This window comes from Dendrobium catenatum, unplaced genomic scaffold (genome assembly GCF_001605985.2).
Source record: "Dendrobium catenatum unplaced genomic scaffold, ASM160598v2 original_scaffold_268208, whole genome shotgun sequence".
Lineage (NCBI taxonomy): Eukaryota > Viridiplantae > Streptophyta > Magnoliopsida > Asparagales > Orchidaceae > Dendrobium > Dendrobium catenatum.
In genome coordinates, this window is record NW_021586606.1 from 243,299 (window position 1) to 259,658 (window position 16,360).

General features: G+C 36.9%; 2 protein-coding genes across 7 annotated transcripts in view; one reads left to right on the forward strand and one right to left on the reverse strand.

Moving 5' to 3' along the window:
* Positions 1-3,543, reverse strand: part of LOC110098539 (U-box domain-containing protein 44) — a 17,290-nt gene extending 13,747 nt beyond the window's left edge. For 4 of the 6 annotated variants that reach the window (XR_003699930.1, XR_002303353.2, XM_020825401.2 and 1 more), the window contains exon 1: positions 3,340-3,543. The gene's annotated coding sequence lies outside the window, so the exon portion shown is untranslated. The remainder of the gene's footprint in view (positions 1-3,339) is intronic. The other 2 variants (XM_020825399.2, XM_020825402.2) reach the window with 2 other exon arrangements.
* Positions 3,544-11,242: 7,699 nt separating this feature from the next.
* LOC110098536 (amino acid transporter AVT3C) lies at positions 11,243-15,547 on the forward strand. The gene is made up of 2 exons (XM_020825396.2): positions 11,243-12,274; positions 15,036-15,547. Exons 1-2 carry the CDS (start codon positions 11,387-11,389, stop codon positions 15,393-15,395), a joined length of 1,248 nt encoding a protein of 415 aa, XP_020681055.1. The 5' UTR covers positions 11,243-11,386; the 3' UTR covers positions 15,396-15,547.
* The last annotated feature ends 813 nt before the right edge of the window (positions 15,548-16,360 follow it).

Below are 16,360 nucleotides of genomic sequence, written 5' to 3' on the forward strand. Positions count from 1 at the left end.
GGCGTGATACTAATGTTTTTCAAAATCAATTTGGATTCATGCCGGGTAGGTCGACTATGGAAGCCATACATTTATTAAGAGGTTTGATGGAGAAATATAGAGAAAATAAGGAGGATCTACATATGATATTTATTGATTTAGAAAAAGCATATGATAAAGTTCCAAGAGAAGTGCTATGGAGAGTTCTTGAAAAGAAAGGAGTCAATAATTCTTATATTCAAATCATTAAAGATATGTATGCATGAGCTATTACTTGTGTTCAAACACAAGGTGGTTTGACCAAGTATTTCCCTATTTCGGTTGGGTTACATTAACGATCAGCCTTAATCCCATATCTTTTTGCTTTAGTCATGGATGTTCTCACTAGACATTTGCAAGAGGATGTACCTTTAAGCATGCTTTTTGCTGATGATATTCTTCTTGTTAATAAGACTAGAGAGGGAGTTGAAAGTAAACTTGAATTATGGAGGTCAACATTAGAGACTAAAGGTTTTCGCTTGAGTAGATCTAAAACAGAATATATGGAGTATAATTTTAGTAGTAATAGACCTAGTGAGGGGATTGTGGCTTTGGGCGATCAAGTCATTAATAAGAGTACACGTTTTAGACATTCTGGATCTATTGTTCAGAGTGATGGTGAAATAGATGGGGATATTATCAACAGAATTCAAGTTGGATGGTTGAAGTGGAGGAATGCATCGGGCTTGTTGTGTGATAGAAAAGTACCCCTCAAACTTAAGGGAAAATTCTATAAGATGGTAGTAAGGCCTGCAATGCTTTATGGTGCTGAATGTTGGCCATTAAAAGAGAAGCATAATACTAAGTTAAGTGTGGCAGAGATGAGGATGCTCAGGTGGATGAGTGGCTTTACCCTTAGAGATAGGATACGAAATGAGCATATACGTGAAAAGGTTGGAGTAGCTCCAGTAGAAGATAAGATTAGAGAGAGTCGCCTTAGATGGTCTGATCACATAAAACGGCGGCCTTCCAATGACCCGGTTAGGAGAGTAGAGGTATTAGATTTGCCTTATGATAAGAAAGGTAAAGGCAGACCTAAAAAGACTTGGTTAGAAAATATTAGGCATAACCTTTATTTATTAGATTTAAACGAGAATTCGACCTTTAATAGAACACAATGGAGAAAAAGGATTTATGTAGCCGACCCCACGTAGTGTGATAAAGGCTTGATGTTGTTGTTGTAGCTAAATGAATCAATATATCAAACTAATTTTAATCTTCATAAATGGGTAACTCAACAAGTCAATAGGAACTGGTACAGGATCTATCTCCTAAACTTCTAGTATCTTATTGTGAGTGTACCTAGCACTCCTGCTTGTTTGAATAATTAACATCAAGATAGCTTAACATAAACTATAGTGGAGGAGTGATTATAATATTCAAAGGACTTTCCATGTTGATGCACTACTCTTTATCCATTGTACTTGACACACCTCATATCAAGGATAAAATGGCATTATCATGATACATTGAATGTGCTACTCTCTTTCACTCTCAATCTCTCTTTGAGGCTTCAATCTCTTTCTTTTGGAAATCTTTCTCAGTCTCTAATGAAAGTCTATTATAAACTACTCTCTCTATGAGGAATCGCTCTCTCTCTATTTATTTCTCTCTTAAAAATCCCTCTTTCTTAAAAACTCTCTCTCTCTCTCTCTTGATAGTCTCTATCCCCCTTTTAGAAGCCTCTTTCTCTCTTTACCTCACACTTAAAGCCTCTATATCTCTCTATTTAAAGCCCCTCTCTCTCTTACAGGATTGTGTCATGCTCTTATAAAAGCCTCCTTCTTTTTCTTATTTGTCTAACTCTCGCTTTCTTTGAAGCTTGCCTCAGTTAAAAAAGCACCCCTCTCTTCTAGAAGTCTCTCGCTATCTCTCTCATTCTTAGATTTCCTCTCTTTCATAGCTTTGTATCAACCTTAACATCTTTTGTAATGTATGGCGGATGCAGTTTGCATCCATCGTGCACACACACACCCCTAATAATTTCTTATTTTTTGGAAAGATGAGGGTTATGCCCATCCAATTCATTCATATAATCACAATGACAAGACAGTTTTTCTATGAGTAATTACAAAACCCAAAAAAACTAAATAAATAATTTCACAGATAATAAAACTTAAGCTTTAAACCAAAGAAGAAGATTAAAAGCGAATAAGAAACAAGTGAAACAAAAAAGTGGCTCAGATGACAAGCAGCAGTGTTAATTATGGAATCCGTCAGAGACATGAGAAACATCCATCTAAGTTAAACAGCTGCAACAACAACAGACCCACGCAACAGGTGAGAAAAAAGCTGAACTGGGCAACCCAACTGAATAAAAGCCTTAGTTTACAAATAACAGCATAATCCAAAGAACTCAGAACAGTGGAGATGCCCAGAATAGCATAATATAAGCGATTGCAGCATTGCAGCATTGCAGCAATAAACAAACCCCACCCAGCAAAATAATAGATACAAGCATCAGCAAAAACAGTAGCCGCGGTAACAGAACGTCTAAACTGTCACCAAAACATAAAATTTTCAGGGGAAACCAAAATATTTTTTCGAGCAGCAATTAGCGCAAGTATTTGCAATTAAAAAAAAAAAAGAGGAGATTAAAAGATATCAGTTCAATGTTGGTGATGAGAGCATTCTTCTCCAAACTGCGAATGACTCGCGCATAATAAGGTAGATGATAGCAGTAAGCGTCCATAATATCCTGCAGACCTAAGAACCGGTTGTGACCAATTAACCGCAACTGTTTCTCTCTATTCCAAGGCCGGTCCCGAAGGATATCAGCTTCATTGATCTCCATCATCACAGCAAAGTCCCAGCTTATTTATTCATTATGGTAACTATAAGTGCCTGTAAAACTCTAAACCTATGTTTCGCACACCACAATACAGTTAACAGTTCCACTCCGGAAAAGTTATCTGGTGTGAAATTTCATGTACTAGACTACCCAAACCATCTAATCAACCAAGATTATATATAAAAGGGATAATTAGATCAAAAGAAAGTCTTAGGCCAAGCAAATCCTAGTAACCAGATCCTATGTGAACAACTACATGAATAGAATCCGAAAACACTGCAAAGATAAATCCTTCAATATTATAAACCGGGCGTTTGATTCTCCTCGTGATGATTCTCCTATTCATCCAAAACAACGCAATTCATATCCCGATATCCGGGATATGTTCCGAAATTCTTGAGTTAAACTGCTCCAAGAGTGCCGTGTAAATTTATTCAATAAAATGCAACGAGAAAAGAAGAACAGATAAAGGGGAAGGATAAAAAGGAAACGCAATTCTGAAGAAAAAATGGAGGAATCGGAACTCGCACCTTAGAATCCACCTCGAGGGTCTCTTCGATGCCCTAGCAGCCACCGACCCATTCCCAACAGAGTACCGGGGCTCGAGGGATCGTGTTGAAGCAGATCAAACCCGAAGACGGAAGAAAACGAGCTTTAAGAATAAAAAAAAAAGGAGGAAGAGATTTAAGAAGAGGAAATTATTGAAGTGATTTGAGTTGCTTGACTCGCTTAGCCATAGTCGTCGAAACAGTAAGGCAGACAGCCGCCCAACTACGTCGATGAAACCTTGATGCATACTAAAGCATATATTTTCTATGCGGGCAATCAGATCTGCCGTTAAAAGCTTCCCGAAAGCATATCTAAACCGCCGGCCGGCATCGCTGCTATATTCACCGTTGTTTTGTAAAAAGCCTTGAGATTCTATGCGGGCGTTCGCTCCGCATAGGGGAAGACCGGGAAGGAAAAGGTTAGTGTGGGTTATCGTTAATTATCGTTTTCTACTTTACTGTGGCGGGGCCTACAATTGGAGCTTAGCTGAGTTACGTCCAATCCGGCGTGGGCATGTGGAACAGCTAGGATAGATATTTTCCTCTTCCCGTGGGCTCTCACCCATTAATTAGTGAAGATAAAATTTTTATTTATATTAATTGTTTAATTTTTACACCTAATACTACCAGCCCATCCATAGCAAATCATGTGGTGGAAAAAATATATTTATTAAACATTTATAAGAAACCCCATCAGATTCAGCTGGGTTGGTGGGCGAGCATGATTGGGAACCCTCGACCCATGTTCGAATCCACTCTCATGCGGTGCGACCCCTTAGTGAGGAGAAAATAACTATGAGTCTTGCGCCTGTGGGGCATGTTGTTGGTAGACTTGTCGAGTGATTAGTTACTACATATCATTAGATGATATTCTCTTATTTATAATAGAAATTATCAAAATTCATCATCAAAATAGCATTACTCTGATAGAAAATATATTAAAATAAAATTTAATTTGTTAAAATTATACATATCTTATTGAATGGATGGGCGATATTGATCTATTTGATCATAGATTGCTCTTTGATAATTTGAATATCTTAATGATATTAGAATTCGACGATCTTAAGCTCGTTGGAATCGTGTAGTCAGCCGCTCGATTTGCCTATAAGCATGTCATGTTTGGAATTCGTTTGATAATCCAAATTATGTTCTAAATCTTCTAAATATGTTTTGGACCCTTGATTTGGGCTTGGATTGAATCAAATTTGATGTTGTTGGATTCAGTCTCCTTGAGATGTTTAATTTGACTATAAATTTGCTGAAAATAGAAATCAAATAGTCCTGATTTTAATTTTGAAAATTTTCAATTCAAATTGCATCGAGATTCGTATCCAATTAAGATGATTTCTTGGTGGCATATCAATTTAATACTCAAATATTATTTAAATTTATTTTTACAGTTAAACTAATTAAGATTTTGTTTGGAACGATTTTTTTTATATTTTTTAAAGCAATTTTTTATATAAAAATTTAAATTTTTATACTAAAAAATAATTTTAACCAACAGTAAGAAATCCGACCGAAACTAAGCCTAAATTTAAAAGTATATTTTCAATCTTTAATTCAAATAATTAAGTGCTCCTATAATATAAATTTGTATCTACATATAATTTTTGTTAGAAGTATATTTTTTTTATTTTAAGATGCGCGATGTCATTCCAGTCAATCTTTACAGCTGTTTTTCCGTCAGTCGTAGCTTTCTCATTGGCAAACCGCCAAGGGGAGAAGCTGTTCTTTTCCTCCGGGAAATGCTGAGAGGCAAATGGACTAAGAGATAAGCCGTGCAGGAATACTGCATGTGTGGAAAGAAAATATCTAGCTATGGACTTCCGCTTTTCATGTCACTCGCGTCCATGCGATGCTACACGTGTTCACGAAGGTTGGATGAAATAGAAATTTCACAGCTGGTTTGGTCTGTAATTAAACCAATTTGAAATCAAAATGCTGAAACGAAATAAACAATTGTGAAAAAATAAAATCAATATAAGACATGTAAAAAAACAAAACCATACCCAATATGAAGATGTGAATTTCTTATAATATTATATATAAATATATTTTATCATCAAACATAACTTTTGATGTTTATTTGAGTAAAGGTGTTCTCATCGATACGAAAAGTGACTAAGTCTATGTCTAAATGATTTCATATCAAGAATTATAAATCTAATAGAAAAATGTCAACACATTAATTAGATGAACAAACAATCTTTAAACTTCTCATGTTTGAAGTCAACTTGAATGTCTCGATAAGACAAATTCAAAAAGCTTAAGAAAAACGGTCTATAATCAAGAATAGTAATATATATCATTTGATGAAGTGTTCCATATTTACTTACATTTACGCGGCATACCACTTTAAAAGGTGTATAAATAAGCTCTCACTCTCCAATATAAAGGGGGAGAGTCTTGGCTTACGATTTAAGAGAACTCAAAAACTCTTAGAATGTCGAAGCCCCACTCGAGCACCACTGTCAGGCCAACGATTGACCGTTATCGTCGGACTATTGCTTGATCATCACTGTCGGACCACCACCTAGCTACCACCATAAGAAAATCACCCAATTGTCACTATTAGAACCCCACCTGATCACCATCATCAAACCAATGCTCAATCACCACTACCATCACCCAACTATAATCCTCCAATATCTATTCCTAGCAGGGGAACTCATAAGAGAGTTAACTTGAAACTTGTGCAATAATGGAGATAAATTAGTTTATAAAAAAAAAATATGTAAAGAAATACTCAAGGAGTTTGAATCTCGTTTAGTCAAACGATCTATGTTGAGCTAAAGGGGCCTGTGTCTGGAAGGCTTTTTGTGGTTGTTGATGGCCTATGCTGAGAGCCTCATGTCGTCTTAGAAGAGATATGTAAGTGGTTTGTTATCTAAAACTCCACCCAAGCACCAGCGCCGACTATCATTGGACCTCCACTAGACCACCGTAGAACCACCTCTACGTCGAAAATCGCTGACGGACTACCGCCCAACCTCTGATCACCATCGCCTACGAATTGTGATCCCTCAGACCTCCATCGCCCACTGACTACAATCCCTCTAACCACTGTCCCCACCGACTACGGTCCCTCCGACTACCCATGTCTAATAACTATTTGTCCCTCTTATCACTGACGCACCATTTGTAATCAACTACAAATAATAGTGTAATCATTTTAACTATGTCAAATCTCATGGTATTTCCCTTTTTCAGGGGTTTCCATATAAAAAATCTTTATGTCTCTCATGACTCTGGCCCCCCCCGGACTCTAAACTCTATATATCGCTACTGTTGTGAATGCTCTAGTCTGCAACATAAAAATAGTTTACAACCAGAAAATTATAATTATTTATAAAAAATAATTATCTTGTATATTGACTTAGATTTATGTTTTGATGCATGATAAAATATTAAATTTATCACAGAGAGAGAAAGGTTTATGTCTTAGATTTATATGAATATTCTGCACATGCGCATACAAAAATATTTTGGAATATATGAAAAACTCAAATGGGGTAAAGCCAAAAGGATTGACCCTGTTCTAATAGTCTACTAAACAAGTGAGGTTAAGTCTTCTCTTCCACTCAATTGGGTAAGACGTAATTCTTAAGTATAGAATGCTAGCTTGACCTCTTATAGTCTGTGAATATAATAAAGAATATTAGAGAAATAATGAACGGTTATTACAACAATCAAACTAAGACTGTCATGTGATGATAATTGGGCAAAAAGAGTTGGATGATGAAGATAGCTTTAGTCAAGTAATAACAGTTGAACGATGACGATTCGACAATAACACTCAGATATTAATGCTTATTTGGTAATGATGATTAAACGACAACATTCAGGCAATGATAGTCAAATAAAGATGATTGTTAGTGGTGATTGTGGATGCGATTATTAGACATGGCTCTAGACTTTTTTCAAATCTCGAAGTTGTCACCAAATTAAAATCCCTTAGATGTGAACAATGCATGTTTATTTATTTATTTTTTGATGTAGCATTTAAAATCTTAAAATGCTCCATCAGACAACTCATGTTGACTTCCTCAATCATAAATATTTATTAGACTTTTAAGCGCTTTAGTAACCGTAAGTACAAAGGATTCAAAAGATCATTTAATCCCTTAAATAATTGCATATATTTTGTAATTGTACCTCAAATATCTAATTTGGGCTCATCTTAACTTAGATTAGAATATTTCTAATATTATCGGGCTCGTCTCGTTGAAATACATTTGTTTTAACAATGGTAAGATAAAGTCAAATTTCAGATATTCATAAATTTAATTTTAAAAAATTTTATTTGAAATATTATATTAAGATTTGTAATTGATCACTTGAATTATCTAATGTATCTTGTCCTAATTGATTTAGGCTTTTCTAGACTTGACTTTCATTTAAGAATAAAGTCAGTCCACCTAGTCAATTCGTAGTTCCATGATCCTTGACACCTTGGTCAACACATAGTTTAAAACAATTCAAAACAAAATCTCAAAACCTATCTTGCTAGCACCTTGCATTTATATTGTGCTTATGAAAAATTTTGAATAATAATAGCAACCACAAAAGAGTTCAACCTTGTGAATTCAAATTCAGTTAAATTGATTGACCATAAAATCTAGCAACTACACCATTTTATAATCATTACTCACATATGTCCTTTTCTACGTGAAATTATTCTGTGCGGTTATTGGACGTCGTCCGTAGGCAAATCAAGATGCGCCACATCACTCTTTAGCTACATACTGATGCTGTGTACTCTTGTGTACCGGGTGACATGACGCATTCTGATTCACGTCCAAACCGTCCAGTGATCACACAAAATAATATCTTATAATCCTTCCATTCCCCAGTCCCGCCTGCCTTGCACTAACATCCACCTGCACTGTAGACTCCAAACATGCATTGTTGTTGTCTTAGGCTCTTAGCTCTTGTTCATTACCCCTTTGTCTTGCAATGCCATCCTAGACAATATCTCATGTTGTTCTCTTCCAAGTTCCAACTTGTCACCATGCCAGTCTTAAATCATCATTGCTATGTTGAGCTCTACCTCCTGCAAATTCGACTCGAGATCCCAACACCCCTCCAACTTCTTCATCATGCCACATACAACTACTTATTCAATTATGATTTCAAATATTGGCTTCATTTAGGTTGATTTTTTTAATGTTTTTTAAAATAACTTTTTAATAAAAAAATTAAAAAAATTGTACTAAAAAATTGTTTTAAGAAACATTAAAGAAAATCATCTACATTCTATATATATTCTACTTCATCTCCACTTTCACCTTTTTTTATGAATTTATTTTACGATCAACAAATCAAAGAGAAATTAAAACCTATTTAATTTATATTATATTCTAAAAAGGCACGTATCTTAAATACATCCAAACATCTTAAAAACGTGAATCTTTTATTTTTGGAGTACAGCCGTTCCTCGTTCCTTCATCAACATAAGAAAATCATGACTTATAATTTATTTTACAATGAATAAAATAATAAGAAATTAAAACCTCATATATTTAATTTATATTATGTTCTAAAAATACATGAATCTTAAATGCATCCAAGCATCTCCTTAATGAAATTTAATTAAATAATAATAATATTATTATTATATCATCGAAAAATTATTTTCATTGGATGCGAATCTCGAGGCAAAAATCATGTTGGAAACTTCAAAAATTAAATTGGAGATCATTTGAAGTTTGATTTCAGCAAACTTATAGTCGAGCTGAACGTCTCGGAAATATGAATCCAATGACACCAAATTCGACCCAATTCGAGCTCAAATTGGTCCAAATCAAAGATCTGAAACACATTTGAAAGATTCAATCCATACTTTGGATTACCAAACAGTTTCCAAATGTGGCATGCTTGTAAGCGAATCGAGCGGCTCAACGAGACAAATCTAACAAGCCCAAGATTGTCGAATTATGATATCATAAGAGCCTTCAAATGTCTTATAAACGGTCCACGATCAAGAGATTCAACATCAGCCGTCCATTCAAACCACTCTCAATTTGCCTCTGATGTTCCTCCTATTTACTGGTCATGCCACTCTTAGAAAACTATTAATAACCCCTCATTTCTCTTACGAAGGGTCCCAAATAATAAGAGAAAAAGAGAAGATAATGAAGAAGAGAATGAAGATAAGGAAAAAGCTCATCCTCTATCACCACTGGACTTTTATCCGGCAGTCGACCGAAGACAGAATTAAGCAAGAAGAGAAGAAGAGAAAAGAAGGAAGAGAATAAAGAAGTCCCTCCTCGATCACCGTCGGACTTTTACCTGGCAGTCGACCGATGTCGGAATTAAGCAAGGAAGCAAGAAGAGAAGAAGAGAAGAGAAGCAATAAGATAATGAAGAGAATCAAGAAATTCCTCCTCGATCATCACCAGACTTTTATCCGGCATCCGACCAATGACGGAATTAAGCAAGGATGTAAGGAGGGAAGAAAGAAGAGAATGAAGAGACTCATCCTCGACCACTACCGGAGTGACCCCGGAGTTCTGCCCAAACTCCAAGTGGCGCCGGAGTTCCTCCCAAACTCCGAGTGACGCCGAAGTTTCGCCCGACCTTCAAGTGACGCAGGAGTTTTGCCTGATCACCCAACATCGTCGGAATTTCAATATCTGATTGTAACTAAATTTCAAGTCGAAAGTTGTAATCTGTTCGTCCTTAATTTCAGGGATGAGTTAGCCAGTTGTAACTTAAGCAAACACTGGTGGAATCTTATCAATTGGGTGTGGCCCCGTGGCTTTTCCCTTTACAGGATTTTTCACGTAAAATATCGATGCTCCTTTTTCATTATATTTGTGTGCTGGATGTCCGTGCAATGCATAAACGAAAATTTTCTAACTATATCGCCGCATATATTCTAGCCCGCAACAAATATTAAACTTATATTCATAATCAACATATTCAATTGATAAATTAAACATACTTATACCTTTCTAAAATAGCTAAAAAAAGTTATTTATATTTAATTTACATTATATTCTCAAAATACACGAATCCTAAATACATATTACATATGTCAATAAATGACACGATACACTAATCAGGTCAAAACCTAACCTAAAAAAATTAGGGTCCAAATTGACTTGTTTGATAAATGGGTCAGGTTTAAGTTGATTATTTTGACCTATTTTTTACTAAAAAATGTCTCTAATATTTTTTTTTACTTGTGAGTATAAATTTTTTATTTTTTTTTAATATCTTAAATTTTATAGTTAATAAGTTATAAAAAAATTAATCAAAATGAGTTAACAAGTCATATTCAGATTGTTCAGGTCATTATCATGTCAGGTTTAGGTTTATGTTTTTGACCCATTTATTAAAATGGTTAGGTTCAAGTAAATTGGACTCTAATAGGATCAATTCTAGTTCAAACTCTACACCGACTCATCAAAATGTTTTGACACATGTAATACATGCAATCAAATGTCATATTAATAAAATTTAATTAAAGAATAATCATATTAAACTTATATTAGTAACCAATATATTCTAGCTATGAATTAAACCATTTTTATACACTTCTAGTGACTTAAAAAAGCCATTTATCACTTTCACTAACCAAATTACTTCACTTTAAATCATAAACATTCAAGTGACTAATTTAATATATCTTGACTTTTTTTGGGCATTTAGGTTGATTAACATAAGCTCATACATATATCACTAAACTTTTTATATTTTATTTGAGATAGTTTTAAACTTTTTTTTTTAGTTATATTAAACAAAATCTATAAAATAATAAAAAATTACCCCAAATAAAATAAATTATATCCAAAACTCTAAAAATAAAAAATAAAAAAATATAGAGGTACTTCTTGTCTTAAGCACATAGCTGTCACTTCCAACTTATCCATTTTCTCTCGCTGGCAAAGAGAAAAACGACAACTTGCGCATCGACGCCGGGGATCTCATCCCCTTCCCGCCGCACCCTGCAAATCCCCGCTCTTTCCTTCGCTCACTAAACCCCAAATCTCATTCTTCGACAAGTTAAAAAACATTAATGGGTTTCTTCAAGAACGAGGCGAGTTCCTCCTCCAACTCTCTAGCAAGAACAGCCCACAGTGAGTCGGCGCCACTCCTTAACACCCACGGCCCCATAACACTCTCATCCCAGCCAAAAACCTTCGCGAATGTCTTCATCGCCATCGTTGGCGCCGGAGTGCTCGGCCTACCCTATGCCTTCAAACGCACTGGATGGGCTGCCGGAACCCTAATAATCATCGCCATCGGCGTCCTAACCTACCACTGCATGATGCTCCTCGTCCGCACCCGGCGCCGCCTCGAGCGTGACATCGGATTCGCCCAAATCGCCTCATTCGGCGACCTAGGCAGCGCCGTCGCCGGCCCCACTGGCCGCCTCGCCGTCGATGCCATGATTGTTCTAAGCCAGGCAGGGTTCTGCATCGGATACCTTATCTTCATCTCTAATACCCTCGCACATCTCTTTCCCAACCCGAAATCGCTCTACATTTTAGCGGTTTTCCCTTTTCAACTCGCTCTTAATTCGATCCGAAGCCTGACTCTGCTTGCACCCTTAAGCATCTTCGCTAATATCGTTGACATTGTGGCAATGGGGGCTGTTCTCCGAGAGGATGTTGTGGCCGGAGCTAGATACTGGCCTGATCTGAAAGCCTTCGGCGGCCCGTCTGAAATTTTGTACGGTTTCGGCGTTGCGGTTTTCTCGTTTGAAGGGATGGGGATGGTTTTGCCGCTGGAATCCGAGGCAGCTGATAAGGGTCAGTTTGGAAGAACGATTGGGTTATCAATGGGGGTGATATCGTTCATTTATGTAGCGTTTGGGGCTTTGGGATATGCGGCGTTTGGTGGAGAGACGCGGGATATTATCACCACCAACTTGAGCGGCGGTGCTGTGGCTGTTGCGGTACAGGTTGGTAAAATTTTGGAAAACAACTGCAAGATATCGAAATGTGTTAAATTAGCTGATGGCTTGGAGAAACTATTGTGTGTGGAATCCGAATGCATTCTGATTTCAATCACTGTATGTCATGTTATCGGATGCACTTCGGGACCCAGTGCATGCAGTGACATGACGCATGGTCATTGGAATCCAAATGGATTTGGATTCCGCACATAATAATTTCTCTGACTTGGAACTTTTTTTTATTATTTGTACTTTTCACGCAGCAACATCTTGCAACTAGAAGTGTCTTAGTTTCTCTTCACACTAGAATTTAGAAGTGTCTTGGCTTGATTTTTCTTCTTCTTGCTAAACTCCAAACGTTCAGACTTTCACATATGCCCCTCTGAAGTATTCGAATATCACATATGCTCACAAGCCCTAAAAAACACAAATCATTTCTTATAACAATTCCTAGAGTGAATTACTTCTCCATCCATTTATGCATTTAGATTTGAGTTTATATTCAAATATAAACACATCTCAATATAAAATGGATCGAGATATATAATTACTCATGCATTTGTTTTGTAAGAAATTTCTTGTATGAATTGCCTCACTTGATTAGGGGTAAAAAGAAATGTCTACTTTTACGTTTTTTTCATTGTGTCATTACATCCTATAAATTAAAACAAAAATTATAAATGCCACATATATAATTACTCATAATAAGGTCTCTTCGACCTCTGTCACCTTGTTATTGTCCTTCTGACCACCTTCATCCGACTACAGTCTCTTCGACCATCATCACCAACTAGGTCTTTTTAACCTTAGTCACCCAATTACCACCTTCGCTCAACCAAGGTATTTCTGACCTTCGTCGCCTAACTACGGTCCTTTCGATTGTCATCGCCCAATTACGGTCTTTCTGACATCGGTCGCATGTCGATTACAATCCTTCTAACCTCCATTGTTAGACTACGATCTTTCTGACATCCGTTGCCCGCCAGTTACGGTCTCTTTGAACATCGTTGCCAACTACAGTCTTTCGGGCCTACATCGCCCAACTGCGGTCCTTAAGACCAATGTCACCCGACTACAGTCTTTTTGACCACCGTCGCCCGCCAACTATGGTCCTTCTAACCTCTGTTATCTAACTACAATCTTCGGACCCCCGTTACCCAATTATGGTCCTTCCGACCACCTTCGCCCGACTACGATCTCTTTAACCACCATTGCCAACTATGATCTTTTAGACCTTCGTTGCTCAATTACGACCTTTTTGACCTTAGTCGCCTGCCAACTAAGATCCTTCCAACTTCTATAGTCAGACAATGGTCATTTTTACCATCATCCGACTATAGTCTTTTCAACATCCGTTGCTCAATTACATTCCTTCCGACCACCTTCATTCAACTAAGGTCTTTCTGACCTCCGTTGTTCGATTATGATCCTTCCGACCACTTTTGTCAGACTACGATATTTTTGAACTCCATCACCCGCCGACTATGGTCTCTCCGATTACCATCTTCAGACTATGCCCTCTCCGACCGTCGTTGCCCAATTATGATCTTTCTGACCTCTGTCGTTCGTCGACTACAGTCTCTTCGACCACTATCTTCAGACTACAGTTTCTCCGATCACTGTTGTCCGACTACGATTTTTTTAACCTCCATCATCCGTTAACAACAATCCTTTCGATCACCGTCATTGACTATAATCATTCCTACCACCGTCGCCTGACTACGATCCTTCTGACTTTCGTCGTTGGCCGATTACGATCTCTTCGACCACCGTCTTCAGACTATGATCTTTCTTACCTCCGTCACCCGACTGTGGTTCTTCTAACCTACATCATTCGCTGATTATGGTCTTAACGACAAACAAAAATGTCAATAATGATTATTTCAACTCCCACTATGTTATGCACTCTATATGATGTATATTTGTTACATCAAATTAAGACCTTCCCCCCAATGAAGCTCATTTGTAATAAACTACAAACACTATCTGATTTATTTAAACTGGGCAATGTCCCGTGATTTTTTCCTATTTTCAGGAGTTTCCACATAAAAATTATGGTTTCTCATATGAATGCTAAACCCCTAATGTTTATCTATCTATGTGTTGGATCTTCGTACAAAGCTATGATGTTAAACTTTATATTTCTCTACCGCCGCGAATATTCTAGGACACACTCATCTAATTCGTGAAACAATGATTATAGAAAAATCATAAGCTTGATTTTTTTTTTTTAACGAAATTTGAAGCAATATGAACAAATCCTTTGATGCTTCCACTAAACAAGTCCTATACTTCTATTGAATGGAAGAAAAAAAAAATAAAGATTTGCTATAACAAAAAGAACGAGATAGCATTACGCGAAATACGGCACCTTCATGGATAACAAAATTGAACAAAAAATTCATGAGCATCAATATTATAAAAGTTGAAAAAAAATCTTCGATAAAGGATACACATTATAGCATAAGTGGAGAAATCGAAACTCCGGTGAGGTTCTCAGCCCAGAAATCGCAGCAATCACGTCGAAGTTTTATATGGTAGATGATTCACATAAAGCTAATTAAAAGAGAGTTACTGAGATCGCAAGCAAGTTTCATAGATCTGAAAGCCCTGGCAATACGATAAATCCTGAATTTGAGCCAAAAATTTAATAAAACCAACAAAATCCGTAATTTACATCAATTAAATCCTGAAATTTCTTATTAACATTTTTTATATCAGCGCAGCAAACATTGAGATTCGTAGTAATTCATGATCATTGCTGCAGGTTGGTCTCTGCATCAACCTCTTCTTCACCTTTCCAGTAATGATGAATCCAGTCTACGAAGTGGTGGAGCGGTTGGCGTGCGGAAAGCGGTACTGTGTTTGGCTGCGGTGGGCGGTAGTGGCCACCGTGAGTTTGGTGGCGCTTCTTGTCCCCAACTTCACCGACTTCCTGTCGCTGGTGGGTAGCAGCGTGTGTTGCGTTCTCGGCTTTGTGTTGCCAGCTTCCTTCCATTTGAGGGTTTTCTGGTCGGAGATGGGGTGGCTCGGTGTAGCCTTCGATGGGGCGATTATACTCTCGGGAGTCATCTTGGCAGTTTCGGGCACCTATACTTCGATCATGGCCTTTTTTTGTTCGGTATAGCTGTGATGTTGTCCAAGCCGGTCCGGGTGGTTCCAGCCCAGCCCGTCCCGGTCCGAATTTTGAAGTCCGGTTTTTTGTATGTATATTTAGACAAATTATTTGAAAAAAAAAATAATATGTTTCATTATTTCTACATGTAGAATACCTGAGAATATAACTGTACGCATGCGTTATTTGTAGTACACAGCACTTTATTTATTATCTATTTCAAAAGAAAAATGAAGTACACAATAATGAGTATATTGTTTAGTACTCAATGTATAATTGTTTACTTTTATTATTTACATATAGAGCTACATATATAAAAAATTATAAATGTGAATAGGTAAGGTGGTTCCAGTGAAACTATGTATAGTTGATGAGTTGTCTTAAAGTGATTGTTGGCGGTCAGCTCGGTGGTTCTCTTTATAGTAGAGAAAATTAGTGACCAAGAAGGTGGATATCAACCTTAGTAAAGATGGTGGACATCAACATTTATATTGATTATAGATTTCTAATTTATTGGAAATGTGGGAAGCATGAGTCTTAATGTTGATGATGAGTATTAAATTTATTAGTAATTATAAGCATTGATGTGGTTGGCGATGGTGGGTGTTAACCTTATTATTGATTACAAAAGGCTTCGGTGTTAATGTTGATAGCAAGAGTTAGTATCAATGGAGGGCATGGATATTAGTGTCAATGAGGAGCATTAACATATTGGTGACAATGAACTTTACAGCCATATAATTTTAAATGTATGATCTCTAATATAGAGCTGCATTTTCATTCATTCATGTATTTGTGGTACTTTCAATATTACAATAGGATTCAACTGCTCTGTCATCAAATCGTTGGGTACCACATGTTCATGAGAGATTATTAGGTGCGGAGTGCGGACGGAGAGGATCGTCTGCACATCAGCACAAGCATTGGGTACCTAACGGTACCTGTACCTAGTATTTGTGCGGACGGTGCTCACTCCG